Raw genomic sequence first — 27,365 nt, 5'->3', positions numbered from 1 at the left:
AATATAGTCTTCCACTGCAGTCAACATTAAGAACTATAGTCAAATTCTCTTCTGAGTTCCAGAGATGCAGAATCTGAGTGTCTCTCTGAAATTAGATTGGTAAGTAAGACGGCCAATGACAGAATTGTTTCTCAGCAAATTAAAAAAAAACAAACACCACGACTAACTCATGGCTGGGCATGACTGATGTATGAGCACTTCATGCACCTCAACTTTGCTTCTCTTTGGGTAAGAAGCTGAAATTCACAGAAACCAAAAATGCACTAAGAGAACACAGCTGGTTTGTCTTCACCAATGACAAAGTTAGTAAAATCCCTTTAGTTATACAGTTCTTGTATATTGGTTACTGCTCAAAGAACCTGCCAAGGCAACTTATCATTAAAATGAGTTGTTAATGTTACCTTTGAATTGTAAATCTCAATTAAATTAAAGCGGTAACAATATATAGATAAATTTAGTATAAATGTCTTTTATTAAAAAAAGCCACTACCTGAATTTGGGTAGAGGTCAACTAACAAACTCATACATTAGCATCTAGAGAACTTTGTCTTTAGTATATTGACTGATTTGGTGGGGTTTTTTACTAAGAGAAACAAAGGAAAGACTCAATGCAACACCACCAAAAATAAATACAACAAAAAACCCTCACCAACATGAACTATCTACGTGAACCTCTGAGATAAAACGTGCATCCTGTTCCACCAGTGTGCTCAGAAGGCAACCTGATGCCAGGGCATCACCCCGCTCCTGCAAACAGTCCTCAGATGTCTTTTTTTTCCTCTCAGTCACAGGGCTTGGGAATTTTTTTTTACCCGAAGAAAATTTCTTATCAGAGATAATGCTTTACCATATGTCTCTCATATGGCTCTTACCTCAAAGATAAACTTGGAACTGCCGAAGTTAGTTTTCTGCTTCTGCCAGAAATTATCGGGTTTTATAATCAGGGCAACATGAATCTCAGCAGGAAAGGCTTCTTGAAGGGTCTTTAGGAGAGGCTTGATCAAATCCCATTTGGATCCCCGCATATCGATAATAACAGTGAATCCTCGTTTACAAACATCTTCGCTGTAGGAATAAAAGCATGTCAAGATAATTAATATTGTGGACAGTCACACTGAGACTTAACTTTTGTTTCTAGAGTTCAGTGCTTCAGAGCAAAGCAAGAAATTATATACTTCAAAATAAAAGGCAAAAGATAGCACAGCATAAAGGCTATATGAAAGGCTATATTAATTTTACCATAATCTAATTTACATGAAATTCAAGTGTATATATTACAGTTTAATCTCTAATTTCCCAAATACATGTAATTCAAATTTTCCCTGAAAACATACATACTTTCACACAATTGAAAACAGAATCAAATATATCTGTATAGAAGCTACTTATGTGTACACACAACCGATTCTGCTTTCAACATATTGAATGCAATCCACAGCCAAAGCCAACAAGCAGGGTCCTGTGCCTTAACATTGCTGGCCACTTGTAAATTTGTGTGCCTTCATTTTTAGAGGACCCTTTAAGCGCTTTTTAAAAAGTGTAATTTCCAGAAAAGTGCCTGGCAATCATTCCCTGCAAGGAAGGTCCTTGTGACTCAGCATGTGCACTGTTAAAATCGGGGCCCTTTCCCCTCCTGATTGATCTTCCAAATGTTGCAGGATCTTTTTCAATCTGCAGTCATATTTTTCTGCCAGCCTGTGCTCCTTGCTTCTCAAAAGTTCAAGACAGTTATCTGGCCTGGTCATTGCCAATGCATGCGGTCCAAAAGCACCAGAGCATTAGCTTGCAAACACATCCCCCCTTTTTCCTCAGGAGAAGAGAGGAGAAAGAATAAAAGGACACGTTGATTCAAGTCAAATCTGGGCAGCTTTCAGCATAGCTTTTCCAGGGATGTGGTATTGCTCCTCAGAAAAAGAGGTATGGCTTAAAAGTGTCATCCTCCATCTTCAGCATCCAACATTTGATGAGATTTAGGAAGAGTCTACTCCTCTGACTGACGGGCTCATATATCTGCCATACATGGCATTGAAGTCTTGAGAGCTATGGTGCCTGCTTTAGGCCTCAAGCGCTTTCAGAAAATGTGAAATTCTCCATCCCCAGCAACATTATTGGTATGGTAAATGAGTAGAATTCATTGGTGATGCACTAAAAATGCCAGAATAGTCTACCTACTGATCTTATTTTTGTTTGCTTTTTCTTTTAAGGTAGAGTGGAGGTCACAGCCTTTTCCAAAGAAGGAGAAGCTGTTGGAAGAAAGGAAGTGTGGAAAGAAGAAAGAAAGATGAAAACAGAAAGAACAGTTGATAAAGAAGAGAAACATGGCAGAACATGAACAAATTTTGTATAATAAATGCAACAGTGAGGTACAGAACAAAAAATCCTCTTTAATACACGAATATAGTACCTTTGACCTTTCTGCAAACTGACCATCAACACAAATAGGATGAATACTGTGGACATAAAGGCATATGTAAGGTAATTTAAAATAGTAAGTGTTGATATCACTGGAATGAATCTGAAATATGCTGAGGACAGATATTATTAAGTATGCTTATAATGCAGAAGTTGTAAGACTGTTTAGCCTCCACACAAATACTCTCAGTGCACAAACACGCAGGATGATTTTCACTATACTCTACCTCTCTAAATTCTTAAAGCACTCTCTCTGCTAATAAGATCCAGCTCCTACATATCTCACTGAAAACAAGTCTATAAAAATCATAACTAGGTTTCTGGGCTGGAACAAGGACAGGGATGTCCTTCATAGGAGGCACACTGGATTAACACATATAACTTAAGAGTCCTTGGTTACCTTACCGGTATCTAGAAAGGTTTGTGCACAGATGGACCACCCATGGCAAAGCAGATTTTGCCATGTTAAGAGTTTGCTAACTTGAACAGTCTCAACTTAGTGCCAGGAAGGAGCAGTCAAAGCCAACAAACTTGGTCCTCTGCCTTAACATTACTGGCACATCTAGAGCACACCACATACAACAGTCAGTACAAAGAAAAACTAGGGAGGCCAGGCACTTCCAGACACTGTCAGGAATATAGATCTTTTTATTCTCCTTTTACCTACTGCTGAAAGGTCAGACATCTGATCCTTCCGTAACTAATGCCAAAAAGGCTGTAAAAGAAGCTTTGTTGGTGGTGCTACTGCCTCTTGCCCTTTGGAAAGAGAGCTGAGACAAAGAATCAATCAGAAAGCGATGAAGAGAAGGAGTTTTGTGTTTTGCTGTTTTTTTTTTTTCTTGCAAAGGTTTATAGGGTCTTCAGTAACTTCTGCCAAGTCACCGATTCCTGTTATACTGAACTGACTTTTCCAAGGACTGATTTTTCTTCAAACACTTGGTGAAGAGATCCAGGAGCCATACGGGCACGTGGACAGCCCCAACAGCAGACACAGTAACAGGTAAGCACAATCTGTCTTTTCTGACACAAATAAATAAATACCCACCCACCCACTCCCCATTGCAACCACAGCAAGGCATAGCCAATATTAACTTCATTCCAACTCCCCATGGCTGCTGCCAACCTGACAACTTACCAAAGCTGATCTAAAACAATAACTTAATACTTACTGATGAACAACAGAAAAACTTGTTTCAGTAAGCAGAACAGGAATGTCCTGAGGGACTAACGTCTTCCATTTATGAACGTGAACTAAAGTCTTAGACCCAAAATCAGACCCTGCCCCCAGCTTTAGAGCATAGGCAGTGTGATATCATCTTGACACCCACAATTACATACCACCATAACTGGAAGTTCAGCCTGCAGTAAGATAGATATTGCAGATAGGGAACTAAGAGATGTAACTATGGGCTGGATTCTGTGTTTACTGAAGGTTTACAGCCTCCCCGGACCCTGGAGGTGCAGAGAAGCAGTGGAGGGAGCTGACAGTACTGCTGCCCATTCCCATCAGCACACCATGCCTAAGCATGTGTGCGTGAAAAAAAGCTCCACCACACCCTAAATACCTACTTTCAGGTTTTTGGAGACTTCACAGTATGTTTTCAGTGGAAGAAGAAAGGGTAATGATTCCCCAGCTTTTTCTGGTGGACACAGAACAGCCACTGACCCTGTGGGCCAGGCTGGGACACCAGCCCATGGGTAAGGGTCAAGATGCTTCCTGATAATAAGCAGTCATTCCCTACCATCACTATCCATATTCCTTGTAACTAGACCAAATTTTCAACAACTTCGTACATTTTCAACTACGAAACTGATAAGATGCAGGGATGGAGAAGGAGGAAAGGAAGGAAAATAATCATAGATTTCTTAGGTTCAAAACACATCAACAAGTAACAACTATTTCACGAGTAATACAAAACTCAGTACAATCCTCTTAATTACAAAGAGGATTTCCCTACTTGATTGGTCACATAGGCATGTAAGTTCCTGTATGAAATAAAATAAGTGAAAAGGTAGATACCCCTTTTCAGTTATAGTGCAGATAATGTACAAATGGATGGTATTTATCATTTTGAGCAAATCTAACTCTGTTTCAAGAACCTTGCTCACAGTCTTGCAGAAGTGGCTCTGCTTGCACTTTTTTTCTTTAATGAGATGAATGGTACTAACCTGTAACAAGACCTGTGGGTCTGTAGTCTCATCTACAGAATTTGATCTCCCCAACACAGTGATAATTCTACACATCCTTCTCTGACTCTTTGCAGAAAATTAGGACCTGATTTCTAAACTTAGTTGTCAAAAACTATTATTTAACAGTGTTTAAACCGTTGCAAGCCAGAAAGCTGCCTGCTCATTATTTCTACTTCCAGTTGCCGAGCATGCTGTGGAGAGGTGTGCCTTTGAGAGCACTTATACTATACAAGCAGGCAGCTGGATACTAATCAGGTACTAATACCTCAGAGAAAGAAGAGGGAGATAAGAAACTATTTAGATTGTAAACTCTTCAGGGCAGGGACCATCTGCCATGCTGTGTTTGTCTAAGGAGCCTGCCTTGGTGGAGGCCTCCAGGTACCTATACTCAACACTACAGTGTTCAGCTGTCTAGAATGGACTCCAAAAAACTGCTCTTCAGGAAACTATAAATGCAAATCCAAAGAATTAAAAATAATGAGTAATAACAGTCTGCAAAAACACAACTGAACACGTATGTGAAAATACAAAAGGCTTACACAGATATGGGGACACCTCATAGTCAATTTAGTTAAAAAAAAATAAAAAAGGCCAAAATTTAAGTTGCAATAGCCAAGTATTTACAGCTATTGACAGGGTCCTAAAAAAGTTGGCCTTGTGTAGACATAATGAAGCACTCATAAACTCTGGTGAGTCAGAGCAATCTGTGAAGATCTGTCACCTTTGACAGTCATTTTTCTTCAGTTACCTCAACATGCATTGAGGAAATGACCCTAGGTTCCTTTTGAACAGTCTAGCCATGCTTATTAAATTTATTGTTTAAAAGCAACAACTCAAACTCTTCCTAGTTTAGCAATTGATTGGGAAAAGCATCAGTAGCAATCAAGCTTTCTCCACACTGCCTGAGCAAGACGTGCTTTATCCCTGGCTCCCAAGATGCTACATCAATCCACAGAACTATTACGCACAAGTAATTATTTTAGGATAGCAATTAATGTTGATTGTGGTGCTTAATTTTTTCCGGTATTGATATTTGACCAGAAACTGGAGAAAACACTCAGATCAAGGTATTTGGACAATCCATCAGCCTTTTGGCTGTGCTCATCTGGACTAGATTTGCAACGGTGAGCACAAAGTATTTGACAGTTGATATGTCATTTCAGTTGCTACACTGCTTTTAAGCAAAGACAAAGACCAGCTTCTAAGTTTAATAAAAATACCCTGGAATATTTGTGAAAACAATACTTACAATCTGGATTTAAAAAAAAAAAAAGCATAAAATTGAAACTCAGAAGCAGATGTGATAATTTTGTCAAAATAAATGCCTCTATTTTGGTTTCTAGGGTACTTTCATAAAGTTATTTTCTCAAATTTCCTCTTTAATTCAGGCACATTCTAAATTGTATTTTCTTTGGCAAGAGCTGGCTTGCTGGGTACCAAATGAGTTTAAGGACTTCGCTTTCTGATTAATCTTTCAAATACCTATCATTGATTATGTGTATTTTTCATGCTTATGGTTTGGCCAAAGCTTCTGGCATTTAGAAGCTTCAGCACTTGATTAGCTGAAATAACATAATATCTCCATTCCCATTTTGCAGTCATGAGTTAATGACAAAGCAGCACATTTAGCACGCCTGTTAGACCACTAAAAGCACAGATCTGACAGGTATAGCATCTCATTCAAAATATGATTTTTTTAACAGTGAGAGCAAGATCTCCTTTAAGGACGGTCAGTGTAACCTTGTCAGGAGACACTCTCAGCATAACAAGTAGCTCTACAAGCATCAATTTCTAAGCAGAAACCTGCAGGAACTTAATTATTTTTGAGATCACCATTCCTTTGACAAATGTGGCTGTAGTCAGCCAACTGATTCACAAGCTGAGGGTGGAAAAGGGAGAGGAAGAGGAGAAAAATGGGTATGTGAAAGTCTCCAAGCACAGACTGTTATCCCAAAGGCCTCATTTCATACTGAGACCAAACTAACTCCACTGCCTAGTTTCTATATCAAAACGTGCCAAGGATCACTTTGGTAACTTAGGTGTTAATATTTTTGATCAATTGTAATTTTTGTTCATCTTGTCTGTGGTTTGTTTACTCAGCTCAAAAATGAAGCTAGATGGGGAGGTTTATAATCATCATCACTTACTGACTTTCATACTTTGGTTCTACATTACTATGTTGAGCCTGAAGATCACTTTGTCAATAGAAATAGTAATCTATATTCACAATATACTTTCCAATCTGTTTGTCAAGCACTCCTGAATCAGGATTATTTATTGAAATATTTTACTCCATTTAATAATTCTCAGCAAAATGTACCTTGCTCATTATCACAGTTACCAGGTATGTTCCTGAACTTTCACACATGTCAGTCTGAGTTGCCACCCACATCCCCTAGTGACTGTGGCTGTTTGGTGTGATGAGGCAGTTTGGCTTCTCAAGATCCCAGGACATCTGTGACTGCTAATCCTCACGTCTCCCTTACGTGCTGGTATATCAGTGACTGGCGGCGGAAGTCGGTGATGCACATCCTGAGATCACTGTTACTCTGGAATAACAATTCACAGAAAGCTCCCACCAGAGAACTTCAGCTACCTAAAGGCTGTAGGTAGACAGACTTCATCCTAAATTTTCCTTCTTACATTTTCTAACTTGGTTTCACAATGCTTTTTTGTAATTAGAAGAGAAACAGTCATCCAGCCCCCATTTCCAATTAATCCTTTCTTCCTTACTGTGACCTAAATTTGTTTCTTCTCTTTCAGCGCTGAAAAGGAATCACTCATTCTCACTTTTCTTTTTTAAAAAGAAAAAGAAAGAAATCGAAGCCAGTTTCACACTGGCTGGAGCTGGACATAAAGCAGCGATCTAGAGAAATTTCAGTGACATATTGTAAAAAGCCTTGGAGCCAGTGAGGTCCAGTCAGAGACAAACCTCCTGTCTCTGGTTTCCAGCCACTGCTCTTAGGGGACATGAGGTGTGATTGCAAATGGCACAAGAATGCAGATGTGTGGGCTGCACAATGTCCACATTCAACCCCCTCCTCTGGTCCCATGTCAACAGGAGGGAACAGAAAGACAGAAAAAACTCCAAATATTTTGGCAGAGGTAACTGGTGCCAGAATGGGTGCTCCTGCTATTCTCAAGCAACTAACTTATTTTAGTATTTGATTTTTACTTCTAAGAAAAATGGCTCTGAAGTCAAAGCAATTCTGTTGTAAAGTGATGTAAGCTAGGAAGAACTCAGACACCAGCTAGGTGTAAGAATATGTAATCCCAATATGTAATCATGATCCTGTGAGCTCCTGAGAGTTGTTGTGAGAGGTGCAGATCCCATATGGTATCTCTGTCAGGCTTCAGCAGGGTTGTGTTGTGTTCTCTTCTCCCCAGGTGAAAATCCTGATCTACATCATTACACCCCGGACCAGAACTGGGACCCAGAGCTCTGCAGGCATTCGTCTTCCTATTTAATTGAGCAAATAAACACTATTTGAAAAGCTTCCTGTCTTCATTCAAATAGCAAAGATATAAAACACAGCTGTGTCCAAGAATGCATGATTGCAGCTGTTAAAGCCAAATCTGGAGGACGAATATTATAATTTTTCACATTCCTATTAAGTTTCTGCTGGTAAATGATGCCTTCATATAAATCCCTTTACCCTCTTCCCCTTTTGTTGCCCCACATCTACTATATTTGGATCAATATCTGGCAGGTCTTCCTTCAAACAGCTGCTGAGATAAATAAGAAATTAATCAGGGCTTTGTTTTTGTTGAAGCAGGGCTACATTTAAAGATTTGTTATTACAACAAAGAAATATTTGAACAGTAAGTACCATTCAACTATCTCTTGAGCATTTAAAGTCTTGTGTTTGAGATGATTTAGCAGAAACAAAACAAAAACGCTTTACTAAATGAAAATTATATGTTATTGACATTTGCTGGAAAAAATAAATATTAGAGTTGTGTTGAAATATAAACACCCCATTCTTGAAAGTGTTTGGATGAGCACAGCCATTGAGAATATGTTTGGAGATTCAAATCCATTGGATTCCAGGTGAGAAATAAATATATATGGTTGTGCTTAGCACAGCCAAACTAGTAAGATTTAAAAAATAAACCTATCTTTTTGCCTGCACTTTAAGCATTTTTTGTAGTTCAAGCAAGGAGACCATGAAGTCCATTTCACATGCAGTCGCTATAAAGTTTAGTCTACAGTCAACACTGCCAGATTTTCACATAAGGAAAAGGATACTTCATCTGGGCAATGACTGCTTGGGGCTCTTAGACCCGGGATACTGATTTATCAGTTCAAGGCATCAGTGACTTAACAAGGGAGTGAATGGAGCATGGTGAGCAGCTCCAGGAATTCCAGTCATCATAGTAAAACACAGTCATCCCAGAATGGAAAGTCTCCAGATTGCAAATACATACATTTCGTTGAAATGCATTGTGGGAGGTAGGTTACCCATAGTGGAAAGACCTTTTACAGAAATATAAGTCTGCAAACATGTTTGGCTCATGCAAAAAAATGATTAATGTAGGTTTAGACAATAGACAGCAGCACCTGGTGAAATCCAATATATGTCCAGGGGCAGACACCGTGCCAAATTCAGTCCTGATGTAAGCAGGTATAACCACTCTCGGACTAGCACACTTGATCCAGGGCTCAATTGGGCTCATAGATGAGGATAGGAAAAAATACTCTTCAAAGATGCTAAAATCACTTTTTCTAAGTAGTATTGACATTTCTTGCAGTAAGCACTCAGCAGGTCTCATACACTGCTCCTGGCAGTACAGGAGAGCAATGTACATCCATGTACAGAAGAGCTGTAATTAAAATAAGGAACTAAGGAGAGAATATGAGAAATTACACATTAATTCAAAATAAGATGTTTCATGATGAGTGCAGGTTCTTATTAAAGTTTGTACTGAATTAAAAAATGAAAAAAGGCTTTTATAACAGCAAAATATTCTGTTTAGGCCTTTTCAGATGAAATGCCTTTTTTTCATTTTGTTCCTTTTTTTTTTGATCAGACAACATAAAAAAAAAAGAACAAAAACTTCCAATTTCATTAGAACAAAATATTTTAGAGGTATTTTTGGTGAGAAATTTCTAAAGCTTTTGGATTTTTCCTTATTTAAAAATCTACACTTCAAAATAGCAGATTCTTCCAGAAGTAACTAACTCAGCTTCTGCCCATTTGCAGTGTGGAGTTCAGCATGAGATTTGCTTTGCACTTTTTATCTCCTAAGCAGAAGTGATATAACCATTCTTTGAGGCTTAGAAGATTTTGGCCGGAGTCCACACTCTCATTTTATTTAAGGGCACACACTAGATCCAAGTGCATCTGTTAGGAGGAAAGGTTGAGTGCTACATCCCAGAAACACTTTGCGGTCCCTGCAATGAGCCTGTTTTGCTAAGACACTACGTGAAAACTTGAGTTCTCTTTAGAAGTGTACGATTTAAAAGCTGATGCCTACATTTTCCCCAGGCTGGACAACGAGGACTGACTATGACTAACAAATCAGTGGTACTCATTTTTTTTTGAGCTCCACCCATACACAAACAATGCAAGTCTTTGTAGGCACAATGATTTACCCAAAATAGTTCACTTATCAGATAGATCCTTCCTGCCATGCCAGGCTGGGTGAAGACTGCCTGTGGTATTACATCAAGAAGGGCTTGCTCTGAAGTTACAGAATCAACCTGTGTTATAAGATACACTTGTAAAATCAATTTTTGTGTATTCCTTTACACAGCAGACTTTACTCATTCTTTCAAATAACTACCATGATGATACTGAGAGGAGAAAAAGTCCTTTTTACTGCATCCTCAAGAGACAGTGGATACTGATGTGCTATTCACAATCCAGCTTCAAAACATCTAGCTCATGTCCAATTTTTTCTGAATCTCTCTCATAGCAAGGCCAGGCTCCCTCACTCTGTCTAGCAAGGGGGACTAAACCTTGTGAATGAAACTACTTGATGTGAGGTATCCCTTATTATTTGTATGGAGACATAAATGTGTGATAGATCAAAATCACTGATGCTGACTAAGCACAAACAAGTCAATAACTCAGTATTTCAAAGGGAACAGAAGACCCAAAAGATACCCCCAGAGTGAGAAAGCTGGATCCAAAAAGCTTCTGGAGAGTAAAGATGAATCCAACAGTCAAATAACGGAACCAAAACCTGGAAATAACCATACAGATCTTGACTGAGTCTCTGAGCTAACACTCTGCCTGTCTTCCCAAGAGCACTTGAGGTATTTCTCCAGCCTTGGATACTTTCACCTTTGTAGGAGATTGAGCTCCTTAGATGCCTGTGTGTGGTCCTAAGGCACTTTCCCACCCTGATAGGAACTCACATATTGGTGTCATGCCAACATACTTTTAAGGTTGCTTCCCTTATGATCCTGAATTTCCATCATGACCATTAATAATTTCAATTGTCCATCACTACCTCTTCCCATCAGTCACCACTAATTGGAAAAACCCAGAGTAATTGTTTCATCAACTAAAGCAGGTTCAGACAAATGCTCCGAAAAGTAATTGCCTGGTTTCAACTGCCTGCTCCCTTTCCCTTATTAGCTAAACTGCTTCTCTATCCAAAAGCAGAATAAAACTTCACAGGCAAGTCCATCTACAAGTGCCACATGTGAACGTGCATCATCCTGTTCATCTCAGGAACTGCGTACCCTAGGTGGTGCTTTTCCTGCTGCCAGACCTGAAACTTATATTGACAAATTAAAGTATGCCAGGGTAGGAATGATAAGAATCTGCTAGTCAGAAAACTCTTACAATTTATTGTAGATATCAGCCAGCCCATGGTAATAAAAACCACAGAGCAGATTCATGGAGCACTGCACCTAAGGATATTTGGCCTAATATGGAGTGGCTTATTTGGTATGGAAGAGACACATCAAAGATATGTCACAGGCCACATCTACTCCACTGAACTAATGGGTTTCCTACCTGTGAGTTAAACTAATGCCATACAACATCCTGTGTAGAAATGGGCCTAATGCAGTGGGTTTCTGTAGCAAGTTGAACCACCATAGTCACCCCCCTGGACAACAACTGGAGAGAAACAACAGAAAGCATTTTGCAGTTGCTCTGCAAACCTCTAGCCTCACATTGGACACATCACCCAGTATAAGAAAAGCCTACTAAGTATATCTCCCTGACACTGAGATAACACAAATAAATGTAAGTATTTTCCTTTCAATTATAGCTTCACAATTTATTAATTTTTTACATCTGACTGGAGCACTGCAGTCCAGGGGATGAGACTGAGAGTCAGGTGATCCTAGCTGGGTTGCTTGCCTGCTTCTTGTGTTTCTGTGTTATAGCTCAACTCTACCTTTAGTTTTTTTCATCTGTAAAATGGATGTTACCGTACTTTTCTTTATTGAAAATTAATGCATTCTTCCAATGAATGTATCATATTTACCACATTTTCAGACACAGGTAGGATACATAATTGCAAGAGAATTACAAATTGCAAATAGTCACGGCTGCTTCATGGTTAATTCGCAAAAGTTTAAGAGAGATCACTTAATAATCTAAGCATGTACTTATTTATCCATGCTGGGCTATATTCTCTGTTACACATGTGCTGATTTTATATAGGGAGCATTTATTGCTCTATGCATATGCTTATCTAATTGTACTGAATACACATGCTTTATTAAACTCATAAATGAGCACTTTTATGGGTCTATGTGAGAGTAGAGCCCTTCATATTTTATTTATGAAGTGGGACAATAGAACTGCATTGACATAGAACATCCATTTAATTCAGAGGATTTAGGGACGTCCCACAGATTTTGCTTTTTTTTTGCCAGAATCAAAGCTTTTGGTTTTTTTAATTAGATTTCCAGCCCATCTGCTTGCAAAGATAGCCTTGACAATACAAACTAATGCACATTTGTCTTGCTGAATCTGCAGCCAGTGGAAAGAAACAATGAGACTAGAAGAACAGCGAACTTGCACCCTCCATCTTATTGGGGTGTTAACTAAAAAGCCAATTCTGACTCCTAAATACCAGGATTCTTAACTATTTCATTGCTGTTAATTTTGCCACCAAACCTGCAGATAAAATCCTTGTCAATGCCCTGAATTATTCACATAAGCTCTTGCCCATTTTGATGACCATGCTGTGCAATTCAGGCTGTGAATCAGGACCAGGCAACTACCTGGTCAAATATATATGCCTTCAATTATAATCAAGGATTTTGCTCCTTTTTTAATATGTGGAGTAAAAGCACTGATCACAGCGTTATCAGACAACGAGTAGTAGAAGCCTATAGTGGAAAAGATTGCAAAACCACAATTACTTTGGATTTGGTGCAGAACCCACAGGAGCACCAGCCTAATATATAATTTTAAGTGCCTTATGATATAAAACTAAGGAAAACACATTAAAATATCTGTTGCTATGACATGCTTTACAAACAGCATAGAAACCATAGCTCAAATAGACTCAGGCTTTTTCCTACCACTTGAAAATAACAAGAATACTGCACTGGTCTCTTATGAGAGTGACACTGTAACAATTCATAGTATTTCAATGCTAAAATCACCCACAAAACTAATGACTCTAAAAAGAACTGACTATTCCTGCATTTTCTGTAATTACTGATTCCAAACTTGAATAACTGTTTCAACCCTCTTTCATATAAGCTCTCCTAAAATCATTAACCATGTATGTTTATGTCCATCAAGCAAGCTCACACAGGTTGTTGATATCTGAAAATAATGAGGTAATATTGAGTCTGAGTTTATGACAATGGTTGCTGCCTGAATTATCACCTTGTGGGGATGCTGCGTGGATGCAGTCATATCCCAACACTGGGTTTTTAAGGGACATTAATGTGCAATGACCAACTTCTTTAATCCTATGGTCTGCCTGAAGAAAACCTTCCATCTGGTTCCTGTTTGTATGGTTGTGCCTCACAATACAGGGAGCTTGATTAAGCAACTAAGATGGTGCATGAAGCACATGTTTACACTTGCTGGATATGGATGGACTTACGTACACACTCGACTGCTTTTCTGGAGGAGGATCACAGTACTTAAACAGGAATTAGGAAAAGGACATGGGAAGTAGAAGCCTGCAGGCCAGGCAGGCCTTTTACCGCTTCAGTTGACTTCTTGCATTGATTTGCAAGTTTATTTTAGTAAATTAACATGTTAGCCTAAAAAAGTATTGATATTCTTCTTTAATTTGTGACTAAGAGCAGATATGGTGAATGAATGTTTCCACTTTGTTTATTTCCTTTTTACACCCCTGGCAATTTACGCAATTTATAAATATCTTTGTTGTGTCATAAGATGTAAGAGAGTTGTGGAAGGGTCGTAGGCTTGGTGAATGGCTGCCTAGACAGATCCTCTCTAGTCTGTTATTTTGAGATAAGAGCAGATATATATTTCCAGTACGTTCAGATTCTGTCAAAGTCAGCTGTAGCCTGGAAGAACCAACAGATGAATCCTGTGATTTTTACAGGAGGCACCTATCAAAGGTAGGAAGAACTAATGGTTTGTGTCCTGGTTTTGTGGGGATAAAATTATAGAATCACTTTTCTATTCCATGTTGTTTCAGTTTGTGTCCAGTTGTAGGATGGTGATCAAGGCCATTAGCAGTTAAATCCAGGGCAGCTGCCCCAGGCTGGCCCACAAGGTGTATTCTGTAACATTAACGTCAGGGTCACTATAAATGGGAAAGCTGCTGGAGATGGGGGGCTCTTTGTCCTCCCTCTCTGCTTTTCTCCTTCTCTGTCCTTCTAGTCTCTTCTCAAGGGTTACTATCCTGGGAGGGACTTGCCACCACTCTATGAGCTAAGTATAATTTTGTCTTTTGTATTAGTATCAATATTGGTTTTCTTGTTTTATTAAATCTGTTTAAATTTCAACCCACAAGTCTTCCTCCTTTTCCCAATTCACTTTCTCAGTTGGGGAGGGGAGATTGGGTGATAGAACAACTGGTTATTGCTTAGCCCTGGGTGTGGGCTAAAGAGAAACAGTTTGAGAAATCAATCCAGACTCACTCATAAAATTACCTGATATATTAATTTGTTTCCAGCTACTTTAAAATCCACCCAAAAAAATCCTTTTACATCATCTGGTGATAATGACTTCTTTGCTCCTCACTCTGCCCCATTGAACTAAAATATTTTATCATCAGCTTTGTTAGAACTTGATCAATATTTGAATCTATGTGATGCAAAACTTAAAGTGCCCCACACATTACTTTTAGCATTGGGAGAACAAACCTATATTATAAAAATGCTGTCATAACCTGTTGTACCATCTTTCATCTTGAAGGATCTTAAAGAGCTTTGCCATGAGTAATCAGGCGTTAAATAAAACAGGGTCTAATAGTATGCTTTAGACTATTTCACTCAACAACAAAAGCAGAGGGAACGCCTTTTTGTATTGGACTTAGACAAAGAACAAAATACACCCCAGAAGATCTTTGACAATTTCCTTTGAAAAGGAACTGAATGCTTGGCCAAGAAAATGAGAAATATGAGAAGAAAAGCAAGGACTTAAAAAGCTGTGTGCCAAAAAATGTTCACAGGTGCAGGAATTAGACTTTTAACAGAATCCTTAATTACACATCTGACTTTTGGCATGTTTTCAAGGCAGCATGAACACAGTTAAAGTTCTTTTGTGCATTTGTGTCCTCCCCCAAAAAAGGCAAAAATGTGCTTTCATTTGTAAAAACACTTATAAGTCAACTACCTTTAAGTGGGCAAAGTGAGCACAATGTTGGCAAGATGGACTTCAGCTTCTAGAAATACTGACTTGCCACCAATTTTAAAAGCCCAGAAATGGACATCAAGACAACTCTGCACTGGTACTGTATCCGATACATTTATTTGATTTATATTGCTTCGTCTTCTGTACCTTATTCAAATATGTCTGCTTTAATTTTCAAGTGCCACTGTGAATATATGAAATACATGATACCTATTTTAACATGAGGACAATTAGCATCTTATTCACTAAGGTAAATATTTCTAAACCTAGTGTCTAAGTTAGGGCAGGTGGATCCTCAAGTGGCCTCTTTCTCAAAGGTACTGAGTTGATTTTACCTAACAAAAATGTATGCCTTTTTCATATAATTAGTAGTGCCCAACAAGTCATCAGAGAAGTGCTGCCGATGCTAATATACCACAGATGCAATTTAACAGTCCATAAAACTACAGAGATGAAGTGTCCTACAGAATTCATTCCTAAATGAGAATCCCAGGAAACCATTTTAGCTGATCCTATTTTCCTGTCACCTACCAGGCACCATCTGACACTGCAAAATCATTGGGCTGGCTGTTCTGGAAATTAAGGAGAAACTGAGATTTCCAGTAAGCCTGGTAAGTGTGATATAATAGTTGAGTTCTGCCTTGTGAGCGGAGAAGAAAGAAACCCTAAAAAACATGCACATATTGCTTGTGTATTTGATTCCTAGTCTAACAGTTCATTAACAAAACGGAGCTTTCAGACATTCTTCCTATGGGCAAGATTGTTCGCTACTTTCCTATGTACCTGCTTTATAATTAGCTTTTGGAATGGAATTGCAGCTCCTACCCACAAATCTCCAGTGGGAAGCAAAATCTAATCTGTGATCCCAGAGACGTTTGCTTCTCCAGGTGCAGTTTCTGAACTAAATTACAAATGTTGTAGAAACAGAAGAATGGAGAAATAAGGGAACATAACCACAAAATTGGATGTGATTAATCAGTGTTGTAAGAGTTCACTTCTGTCTTGAGAATGGAGGAAAAGAAGTCTTAAAGAAAAAGGACATATTGCCTATTTGATTAATTCTTAGACTAACAGTTTACTAACAAGGCAGCATTTCCAGCCATTCTTCCTATGCGTAAGACCACTCATTAGTTTATCAGGTACCTGCTTTTTATTTAGATTGTGTTTTGGAATTACAGTTCTTCTGTAAGTTCTTCTTCTACTCCCTAGACTCGCTGAATGGCAAAATGGTGAATTTGTAATGAGATGCTTTTATCAAGTTCATTTTCTAAGATCAGGAGGTGACACAGTACATGGCCAATTTCTTACATGGTGCTCCCAAGACAGTATTAGGAAATGCAACTTTAAAGACCTTGCTTCCCAGAAATGAGAGGTCTAATCAGTGTGTACTATTAAAGGGACCTGTATTTCTGCCTCATGCAGCATAACTAGAATAAAACCACTTATGGTTTTCTATCTTCAAGATGTAAAAATATTAGCTAATTTGGTTTCCCAAACCTTTGTGAGGTGTCTCCTGTACGGACTGGTAAATTCAGGCCATACAGTTAAAGCAAGGGAGAAGAGAACTCAATGTTGAGTCCAGAACTAAATTTGGGAAGCTCTGACTGTTTGTCTTCCCTGATGTTCCAGGATGGCACCTACCTTAGTGCAAATGTGACCTAAATGGGTAGCCTAAATTAAACCTGAGGCTCCCATCTGATTACCGTCTACAAAGATCACAAAAGACACAAGCAGAGCTGCTAATAAACACAGTCCTCTGTCGGTGGTCTAAGCAGAGCTGCTAAGGCTGCTGAAAAGGAAACAGAATTTTAGTCTCCAATTAGGATTGACTCACAATAGAAAAACAATGGAAGGAAAAATTTGCATAGCTGCATTAGCAGAGGACTTTGGCCTCTAGGGCGGTCAACTGCTGAATCACAGAAGACTGAGACAGAGGAGACCTATTAAATCATCCTAGCCAGGGATGTTGGTGGTACTTTGCCAAGAAAGAATAGTAATCAGTACCATAAGCCTACATTTCTTGCAGCTAATCTTTCACTAGCATTAAATTAACATCCAAATAGAGAGGAATGGTAGGAAACTATTTTAGAGGTATAGTTTATACTAAAATAATTTAAAGAATATTTGAAAATATGGAATGCAAAAGTCTCCATCCACTGTTACTGATGGTATGCCTTTTTCATGTGACATACAAAGTGCATGGTAGATGAAACCTGTACAGGAAGCCCATTTGGAGGTCTCTAAGGGAAAATAACTTTGATTCCTAGTGGGACGTGATGTTTGCCCACTGAGCTGCGTGATGCCATGCAACAGCACTTCCGAACATAGCATTCATCTGTGACCAGAAACAAAGTATTTTGCTGATCATCCCCCAGGATCACCAAAGCCATTCACCATGCTTTGCAGAATGTTAACCTGCAGAGAAAATTTGAAATCACTCCCTGGAGTGCCAAAGTATCACAGCCCCATGGGTACAATGTGTATTTTAAAATGCCATAAAGTTCCTGCTAAGGAACCCACCCATCTCCATATTAATGCTGCGTTGGTATCCTTATTATCTCTATTCCTTAAACGGATACATTTAATAACTGCTTGGATGCTGGACCCTGGTTTAGGACTGGAGGAGGAAGAAGGGTTGAATTTTACCAAGCAAAGATTTTTAATGAGTAATTCTTTCAAACTAAATTTCAAAAAGTAATATTTATTTGATCCCCGACAACATTTCTGCTGGAAATACAACATGGCAGAGACGAAGCAATCTAGGAGATTCCTCGAATGTGTGGAGGACAACTTCCTCATGCAAGTGGTAAATGAGCCCACTAGAGGAGGGGCCCTGCTTGACCTGTTGTTTGTGAACAGAGAAGGACTAGTGGGAGATGTGAGGGTCGGTGGCCGTCTTGGGAGTAGCGACCATGAAATGTTAGAGTTTTCGATAGTGGGGGAAGTAAGGAGGGGCAAGAGTAGAACTTCTGCCTTAGATTTCCGGCGGGCTGACTTTAGCCTGTTTAAGAGGCTGGTGGACCGAATCCCTTGGCAATTGGTCCTGAAGGGCAAAGGAGTCCAGGAAGGCTGGACGTGCTTCAAAAGGGAATTGCTAAATATTCAGAAGCAGGCTGTCCCGGTGTGTAGGAAGACAAGCCGTCGGGGAAAAAGACCGGCCTGGTTAAACAGAGAACTTAGGCTAGAACTTAAGGAAAAAAAGAGAACCTACTTGCTCTGGAAGAAGGGTCGGGTAACTTGGGAGGTCTATAGGGATGTGGCCAGGTCGTGTAGGGAGAAGATTAGAAGGGCCAAAGCTCAATTAGAGCTTGATTTGGCTGCTACAGTCAAAGATAACAAAAAAAGCTTTTACAAATACACCAACAGCAAAAGGAGGGTCAAGGAGAGCCTCCACCACTTGCTGAATGAGGAGGGTAGTGTAGTGTCAGCGGATGAGGAAAAGGCAGAGGTGCTCAATGCCTTCTTTGCCTCGGTCTTTAATGTCAAGACCGGTTGTCCTCAGGAGACTCGGCCCCCAGAGCCTGAAATTAGGGACGGGGGGGCTGTGTGAACCTCCCATAATCCAGGAGGAGACGGTTAGTGACCTGCTGTGCCAGTTGGACACCCACAAGGCTATGGGCCCGGATGGGATTCACCCCAGAGTAATGAAGGAACTGGCAAACGAACTTGCCAAACCATTCTCGATTATCTACCGGCAGTCCTGGTTAACTGGAGAAGTTCCAGCTGACTGGAAATTAGCAAATGTAACGCCCATCTACAAGAAGGGTCGGAAGGACGATCCAGGGAACTATAGGCCTGTCAGCCTGACCTCGGTGCCAGGCAAGGTGATGGAACAGATCATCCTGAGTGCCATTACATGGCACATGCAGGACAATCGGGGCATCGGGGCCAGCCAACATGGATTCATGAAAGGCAGGTCCTGCTAGACCAACCTGGTCTCCTTCTATGACCAAGTGACCCGCTTAGCAGATGAGGGCAGGGCTGTGTATGTAGTCTATCTAGACTTCAGTAAGGCATTCGACACTGTCTCCCACAGCATCCTCCTAGACAAACTGGCTGCCCAGGGCTTGGATGGGTGGACTCTTAAATGGGTTAAAAACTGGCTGGATGGCCGAGCCCAGAGAGTGGTGGTGAATGAGGCAAAGTCCAACTGGCAGCCAGTCACTAGCGGTGTTCCCCAGGGCTCAGTTCTGGGGCCGGTGCTGTTCAGTATCTTTACAGATGATCTAGACGTAGGGGTTGAGTGCACCCTCAGCAAATTTGCAGATGACACCAAGCTGGGTGGGTAGGAAGGCCCTACAGAGGGATTTGGACAGGTTAGATAGATGGGCCGAGACCAACGGCATGAGGTTCAACAAGAATAAGTGCCGGGTCCTACACTTCGGCCACAACAACCCCATGCAGCTCTACAGGCTGGGGGAAGAGTGGTTAGAAAGCGGCCCGGTGGAAAGAGACCTGGGGATGCTGATCGACAGCCAGCTAAACATGAGCCAGCAGTGTGCCCAGGTGGCCAAGAAGGCCAATGGCATCCTGGCCTCTATTAGGAATAGTGTAGCCAGCCGGTCTAGGGAAGTGATCGTCCCTCTGTACTCGGCACTGGTGAGGCCGCATCTTGAGTACTGTGTTCAGTTCTGGGCCCTGCACTTCAAGAAAGATGTTGAGGTGTTGGAGCGAGTCCAGAGGAGGGCGACCAAGCTGGTGAAGGGTCTGGAGGGTCTGACCTATGAGGAACGGCTGAGGGAGCTGCGGTTGTTTAGCCTGGAGAAGAGGAGGCTCAGAGGTGACCTTATTGCAGTCTACAACTACCTGAAGGAAGGTTGTAGTGAAGTGGGAGTTGGCCTCTTCTCCCAGGCAGCTAGCGATAGGACAAGAGGACACAGCCTCAAGCTTCGCCAGGGGAGGTTCAGGTTGGACATTAGGAAGAATTTCTTTTCAGAAAGGGTTATTAGACATTGGAATGGGCTGCCCAGGGAGGTGGTGGAGTCACCATCTCTGGATGTGTTTAAGAAAAGACTGGACATGGCACTTAGTGCCATGGTCTAGTTGACAGGGTGGTGACAGGGCAACGGTTGGACTCGATGATCCGAGAGGTCTCTTCCAACCTGGTTGATTCTGTGATTCTGTGAACATCAATAGCAGAGGCATCTGGCCTGCCCAATGCTCAAGTAAATAAACAATCAAACTTAACTCATCCTTCTACTAAAAGACTAAGTGCTAATACCACTGCATAGATGTTCGAGATTGTCCATTCTTGTATTCTCATGGGAAACAGGGTGATAGAGGGGAGCTACATTATATGACCATCACATACACACTTGAGTAGTGTGCAGGAAAGGCATATGAAAGCAGCCTGAATTTGGCTGGAGATGAACTGCTGCTGCTGTTACAATTTTCAGAGAGAGATGCAATTGTTCTACAAAGCCAATGTTCTACTATGATTTCTGTTCAATGACTTTAACCAAAAGTACCATTCAGCAAAGATGTCCCTTGTAAACATTGCATTGAGCCTACAGCAGGTTCACAGAATCACAGAATCAACCAGGTTGGAAGAGACCTCTCGGATCATCGAGTCCAACCGTTGCCCTGACACCACCCTGTCAACTAGACCTTGGCACTAAGTGCCATGTCCAGTCTTTTCTTAAACACATCCAGAGATGGTAACTCCTCCACCTCCCTGGGCAGCCCATTCCAATGTCTAATAACCCTTTCTGAAAAGAAATTCTTCCTAATGTCCAACCTGAACCTCCCCTGGCGAAGCTTGAGGCTGTGTCCTCTTGTCCTATCACTAGCTGTCCGGGAGAAGAGGCCAACTCCCACTTCACTACAACCTCCCTTCAGGTAGTTGTAGACTGCAATAAGGTTACCTCTGAGCCTCCTCTTCTCCAGGCTAAACAACCCCAGCTCCCTCAGCTGTTCCTCATAGGTCAGACCCTCCAGACCCTTCACCAGCTTGGTCGCCCTCCTCTGGACTCGCTCCAACACCTCAACATCTTTCTTGAAGTGTGTGTGGCAGAGGTGCAGGATATTTCCCTGAATGCAGCTGCAGGACAAGGGAAAGCTGTTTTGAGGAAGTACCACAAAGGAGCTTTCTAAAATATTACATCGCTGGAAAATTCTCCAGAGACTAAGGTTTCTCTTTAAACATAGACATAAAATAAAGCCCTGTGTACACAGGCAGGGAAAACATTGCTCCCTTGTTAATAGTAGAAAAGTACACTGTGGCACACGTTGCAGACCAGACAATATCTGCCGAGCCAAAAGCATATTTGAGTTACACTTTTCTGCCTTTTCTTGGGGGGGAAGGAAAGATTCTAGAATTATTTTTCTTATTTATGATTTTATTTTGTATTAAGGTATTTCTCTGTCTCTTTTTTTCTTCCTTAATCTAAGTAGCCCAACAGCCTCACACCACATAGTTACAATTATGTTTTGCTGCACACAGCATTACAGGATCCACAGGGAACTCTGTGCCAGGATCCACAAGGAAAACAAAATACCACAGACTGACTTGGTTAGGAGCACCTTGTGGAAAATGAGAAGAAACCATTGACGAGATTTACAACTGCCTACCAAACTTGGATACCAATTCCCTCTGCAAACAGCAGGGAATTGAGCATCATCCCAACCTCTGAGACAAATTTTGCCAGTCCCAAACCCATACTTTCCATGCTATAAGAGCATCAGCCTGCTCAATACCATATGTTACCATGAATTGGTCATTGTTCTATTTTAGTATGATCCAATTTTCTAATACCATAAAGTAGCACGCGCTTTTATGAGCACGGGAACTGCCGAACACTTGGTAGTGGTTTGCACATTGATTCTCTAACATTTAATAGCAAATTTGCCTCTTACATGCTCTGGAGATATCCCCTCTACCTCCAGTCTCTAAGAAGGGGTGAGTTCAGACCACCTTTCCCTCTTTGTGGACACTAATTAGGTTTCTTTCCTTGATGCAGCTGTCTACTCTCATTAAATTTGTAGGCATTTAATATTCTTGAGAGTCTTCTCTGACAGATTTGGTTTAAACAGTGACTGACTGACAGTGCGACTGAGTAAGCTTTTTATCATTTGGAGACAAGGCTAAAAATATCTTCCTGAAAACGGGAATATCTTCAGTCCTATCCAAGCTGTGCACTTTGGAGCAACATCCACAACACCTCCATCCATCTGATGAGGATAAGGACCAGGCATTCCAGACTGAGATGACTCCACTTCTGTGTCTCCCATTATTTGCTCCATATTGGCACACAGTAAAGGTCTCATCCATTCTCCATGGGAGTTTAGAAGAGCTTTCCATTGACATTAAGATACCTTTGACAATATTCCCATTACAAAGCAGAGTGTAGAGCACAGCAGCTGTTTTCCTGCTTCTAATGACATCCATGAAGAGGGTGGCATAAGACACTTCCAAATGATAATAATTTCTAAGAGTGAAAAGGATGTAGCACGTACTGGAGTTACTGATGAGGAACACAAGCACCCATGCTGGAATGAGACAAAAACCATTTTATAGTCTCTGCAAAAACCGTAGGAAAGAGATCACCAAAAAGAAAAGTTAGGATTGGCTGAACCGCTGCATATTCTGCTGACAGCTTCAGGAGGGAACCTCACGCAGCCGGTGCCGGCTCTGCTGCCAGCACACCACTCCCACAAAAGGTCTCTGTTTGCTAATTTTAGCTCTTCTGAATTACTGCTCACATTAGGGCAAACCTGCCTTCTCCACGGAAATCTCCAGGTCGCTGCTGCCTGGACCCCTCAGAGTGTTGCAGAGCCACAAATCTGGTGGTTAAAAAGCCCATGAGGAGCACGCGACAGCTTTAAATCAGCACTAGCATGGAAAAGGCCAGAGAGGGCAGCATGGCAAAGTGTGCTGCAGAGACTCACAGACTACTTGTCAGAGAGCCACTGAGGAAGAGGATGGAGAAAATGATGCTCTGCATAAAATTTACAGCAGGCTGTGGTGCCCACTGGCTCCCTCACCAGTGAACGGGTGCAGGATATATCCTAGTTTACAAATTTCTGCCTTTTCTCCATCACCTCAGCTCCTTCTTCCAGGCAGAAAATGCCAGTACAACCAATATGCAAAAGCCATTTAGCAAGGAGGAACAATGCTGATCTAATCCCCAGATCGAGGGCTTGGACAGAGCTCAAGAAGCAGAGTGCAGCAGCGCAGCTCTACGTGAGACAGCTCAGGGGATGGGATCAGGCCCCAGACCCCTCCAGCGGGTGTCACTTGGTCATGGTGGCTCCTACATCCTAGCAGTGGCGGTGAGCACGGTGAGGGGGTTTTTTTTGCTGTTTGCTCCAGACTGGGAGAAATCCAAGCAGAATCTTTCCGAGCCCGAACCTCCTGTTGGAAATGCAGTCAGACACTACCTACAACATTGCTAACAGTAATACAGCAACGCTGGGAGAGGCTGCTCAGGACAGGCACCCATCCCGTGTAGGAAAGCCAGAGATCAGCAGCCTCCAGCGCATGCCGCAGTGTCTGAGGGTCCCCCAAGAAGACAGCTGGGGTTTCCTCAGTGCCTTGGCAAAGCTCAGACCCCTGTGCCATCAGCCCCTCAGGACACCTTGAGGAGGCTCAGCTGATGCTGCTGCATGGGGTCACAATCCTTACAGGAGGTTGTTGTTTCCAGGTCAGCCCCTCCTTGGCCATGCCTTTGCTGGGAAGCACTGCCACAGGCATCTCTGCCTCTGCTTAGAGGGTTTCAGGAGCCCTCCAGTCCCTCCTCTCTCAGTGAGAAAGAGAGAAGCCGGGTGCGGTGATGCTGTGGAGCTCTGGCTCGGCAGCAGCAGCCTGTTGGCTATTTTCTGTGCGGTCGACCTGGAAAGATGGGGGCTGCAGAGAAGGACTCCACTCACTGCCGTCCTTCTGACTGCTCTGAATTTGCAGCCTGAATGTGCTGCCTGTGGAGGAGAAACAGCCCGCAGCTGGGAGGGTAGGGCTCGAGCAAAAAAGGCCAGACCAGTAAAACCAAAAAGGCATTGGACCTGAACCAGATAGAGACACTTGCTTTGCTGACTGGGAAGAGCACAAAGTAAAACAGTGACCTTTTATTTCATCAGATGTGTCCCCTCGTTGAGCCCTATCCGCTGACTCCGCTGAAGAAGGCATGACTGAGCTCTCACTGGGCTGGAAAAGCAGCACATTGCTGGGAACAGGAACTTCTCTTCCAGACCTGTGCATTTTCTTTGTACGTTAAACCTGGCCTGCAGGGCTACCTCTGCAATCCTAAATTGTCAAATGAGTAACTTGCTGGAGAATCTTTATGCTGGCGACGTTAGATGAACCAGAAAGAACCCAATATGACTTTGAAATCTCAGCATGAGTCTGCATGGTTGTCAGTAAGAGAAAACTGGACCCCATCCTCTACCCTGTAAAAAGGAACAATTGCCTTGGAAATAATTCAGACACAATAAATGAGGGATTCCTTCATATTAACTGTTTTCAATTGCAGATTTATAGTCTAAAATTAAGCAGATGTTGAGTGTTGAATAGAATGCTTAAAAACACAATGGCAAGTTGAAATTCTAGTTTCTCTGCATGTGGCCATCAGTAATTTCAATTATTTATTGGAATACAATTAATATATAATAATATGGAGCAAGCTCCTACTTAAGAACATAGAAATACTGAAGAAGTTAGTGTGAAAAAACAGCAACAGATTTTCAGGTCTTCTAAAATGGTGCAAATATTTTTGGATACAAAATAGACAACTGACAAAGGGATTTGCAAAGTATTTTCTATGTCCTTTAAGGAATTTATTTCAAATAAGGAATTCAGTCTTGAAATAACATCAACCTTTATTTTATTTATTTGAGTCCCCAAACTCATGTTCTGAAAAAAGACAATCAAATTCTCCATGAGTTTGTCTCAATATCAACATTGTGTTACTCTCATTTGCCTCTATTTCACAATATGAGAGATGAGAGATAGTTCTGCTAGACCAAACAGAAGATATCGATGATTGCTGGTAGAAGTGATACGCAGAGCCCAGCTTACCCTGCCTTTTATTGGTCTTTAGAAGAAAAAGGCTACATGAGCTGTGCAATTCACAGTACATTAACTACAAAGCTCTGTATCATGCTATTTGTGGTGTTCATCACAAAGCCAGTCTGAAAACACTTGCAGTGTTATCCAGCTGGAAGGCAGAGCAGGGCTCAGCAGCTAACCAAGCTGGAACCAGTCTGAGAGCACTCTCAACTCCCACGGAGGGCAGAGGAATAGAGGACATTTGCTTTAGGTCCAGAGCTGTGCAGTATCGGTCCTTACACTACCCAGGAAAAGAGCAACAGGCAATGAAAGCAGGAAGTAATTTGGAAACTGATACAGAAAGCCCTCATTTACCTTGGGTTAGGACTAATTTTCAAAAATATTTCAGGGATTAAAAATAAACAAACATGGGAAATGAAAATCTTGTACCTATTTAAAAAAACCCACAGATTTATACAAGATCGACACAAGAGCTGGAGAGGCCGTTGTTTTCATCCCTCTGCTGCAAGACAGGAGTGACAATACCTGGGTCATTCCTAATACACTTTCTAACAGGGTCTCCAAGATGGAGATGCTACAGAAACCTCCTTCATTTCTTCAATTTATGATTTTAATCCATTTCTTTTTGTCCCATTTGCCATGTACACCAAGACCACAGAATCACAGAATCACAGAATCAACCAAATTGTTTCCTTTAGCTCAGTCTTGTGTACTGGATTGTAATCATGTAACTTTTACTTTCCCTCTCTTTAACCTGAGCATTCCCCAACACTTTCAATCTCTTCGCGTAACTCCTGCTCCCCAGGCTCTGATGGCTCTTCTTGTTCCCTCTGCACTTCTAGGAAGTCCACATTTTCTAGCAACTTCTGGTAAACAGGGGAGCTCATCGGGCTGGCAGCTGTAGACACTTACTGCAGAATTCCAACATCAATTATAGCCACTATACAGAATGAAATGTCTCAACAGGTCATTACTGCAGCTGGAAGGAAATCAGAGATCCTCTTTTGAAGAGCTGATCTCCAACAAGAGGTGAACACGTAACTTGGTCCTGAGGTGATCAGTAAAGGGACACAGGAAGCAAAACAGAGTGATGTGGTCAGAAGCCTTCTAACAGGACAAGGTGAGACCACTGACTATTTCCACAGAAGTCCCTCAGTCCCTAATAGATGGTGATAATAACATCACGTACCAACGCCACATATAGTGGAGGCTGGATTTGAACTGGCTATTGAGTGGCAAAAGGCTCTTAAATTCACTAGCATTCATGTCAGTTATATAGTCCCAATGAGCTTTCTCCAAAATACACTTAAAATTTTTTTTTAAAAAATCAAGTTATATCTGAAGAAAATACTAAACCTCCATTAGCCTTTTAGCTTCACTTCATTTTTTACTGTGGTATTTTGATACAAGTGTATGGTGGGATAATTATCTTATAGATGGCATCAGATACTTAGTTACTAAAATTAGTATGAAGTCCCTAGTGTTATTTTTAAAATAGATGGTTATTTTTGTAGATCTACAATAGCCTCCAGAAAAAAAAATTATACTCGAAAGCTTCTTTTGTGCTAGGATCATGTAACAGAAAGTAGAGCTCTAGGGTTTAATTCCTATCAATCAATCAACAAAATGAGTTTCACACTACTTACTCCCAGCCAGAGGAGCTAATATACACAGTACCACAGGTCATCAGAGAAGAGCTTAAAATAAATCCGAGAGTGGGTGAGTGTTGCTACATTTTACCATCCCCTGTATTGTTCTTTGAATTTTATAAAGCCCCGATCACTGAACTAATTATTAGAGGCACTCAAGTTGTTTTACTGATCCCAGCACCTTTCAGCGAACTCGGGCAGCTCTGAGGAGCTGTTCAAACGCACAGGGCTGTCCCTTGGAAACATTTTGTTGCTGTTATGAGCCCTGGATGTCCCCCAGAACAGGGAAATATTTGAGCAGGTTTTAAAACAGAGGACAAATAAAAAGTAGATGTCTTTAAAAATACAGGCCTC

General features: G+C 41.2%; 1 protein-coding gene across 1 annotated transcript in view; it reads right to left on the bottom strand.

Moving 5' to 3' along the window:
- The window catches only part of KALRN (kalirin RhoGEF kinase), a 526,387-nt gene that overhangs the window by 314,734 nt on the left and 184,288 nt on the right, over positions 1–27,365 (bottom strand). The window contains 1 exon segment of the mRNA XM_068408148.1: positions 873–1,065. Coding sequence (XP_068264249.1) covers positions 873–1,065 — 193 coding nt within the window.

Source organism: Nyctibius grandis, chromosome 9 (genome assembly GCF_013368605.1).
Source record: "Nyctibius grandis isolate bNycGra1 chromosome 9, bNycGra1.pri, whole genome shotgun sequence".
NCBI lineage: Eukaryota > Metazoa > Chordata > Aves > Nyctibiiformes > Nyctibiidae > Nyctibius > Nyctibius grandis.
Note: the sequence above shows the minus strand (reverse complement) of the source record. Positions and strands in the feature narration are given on the sequence as shown.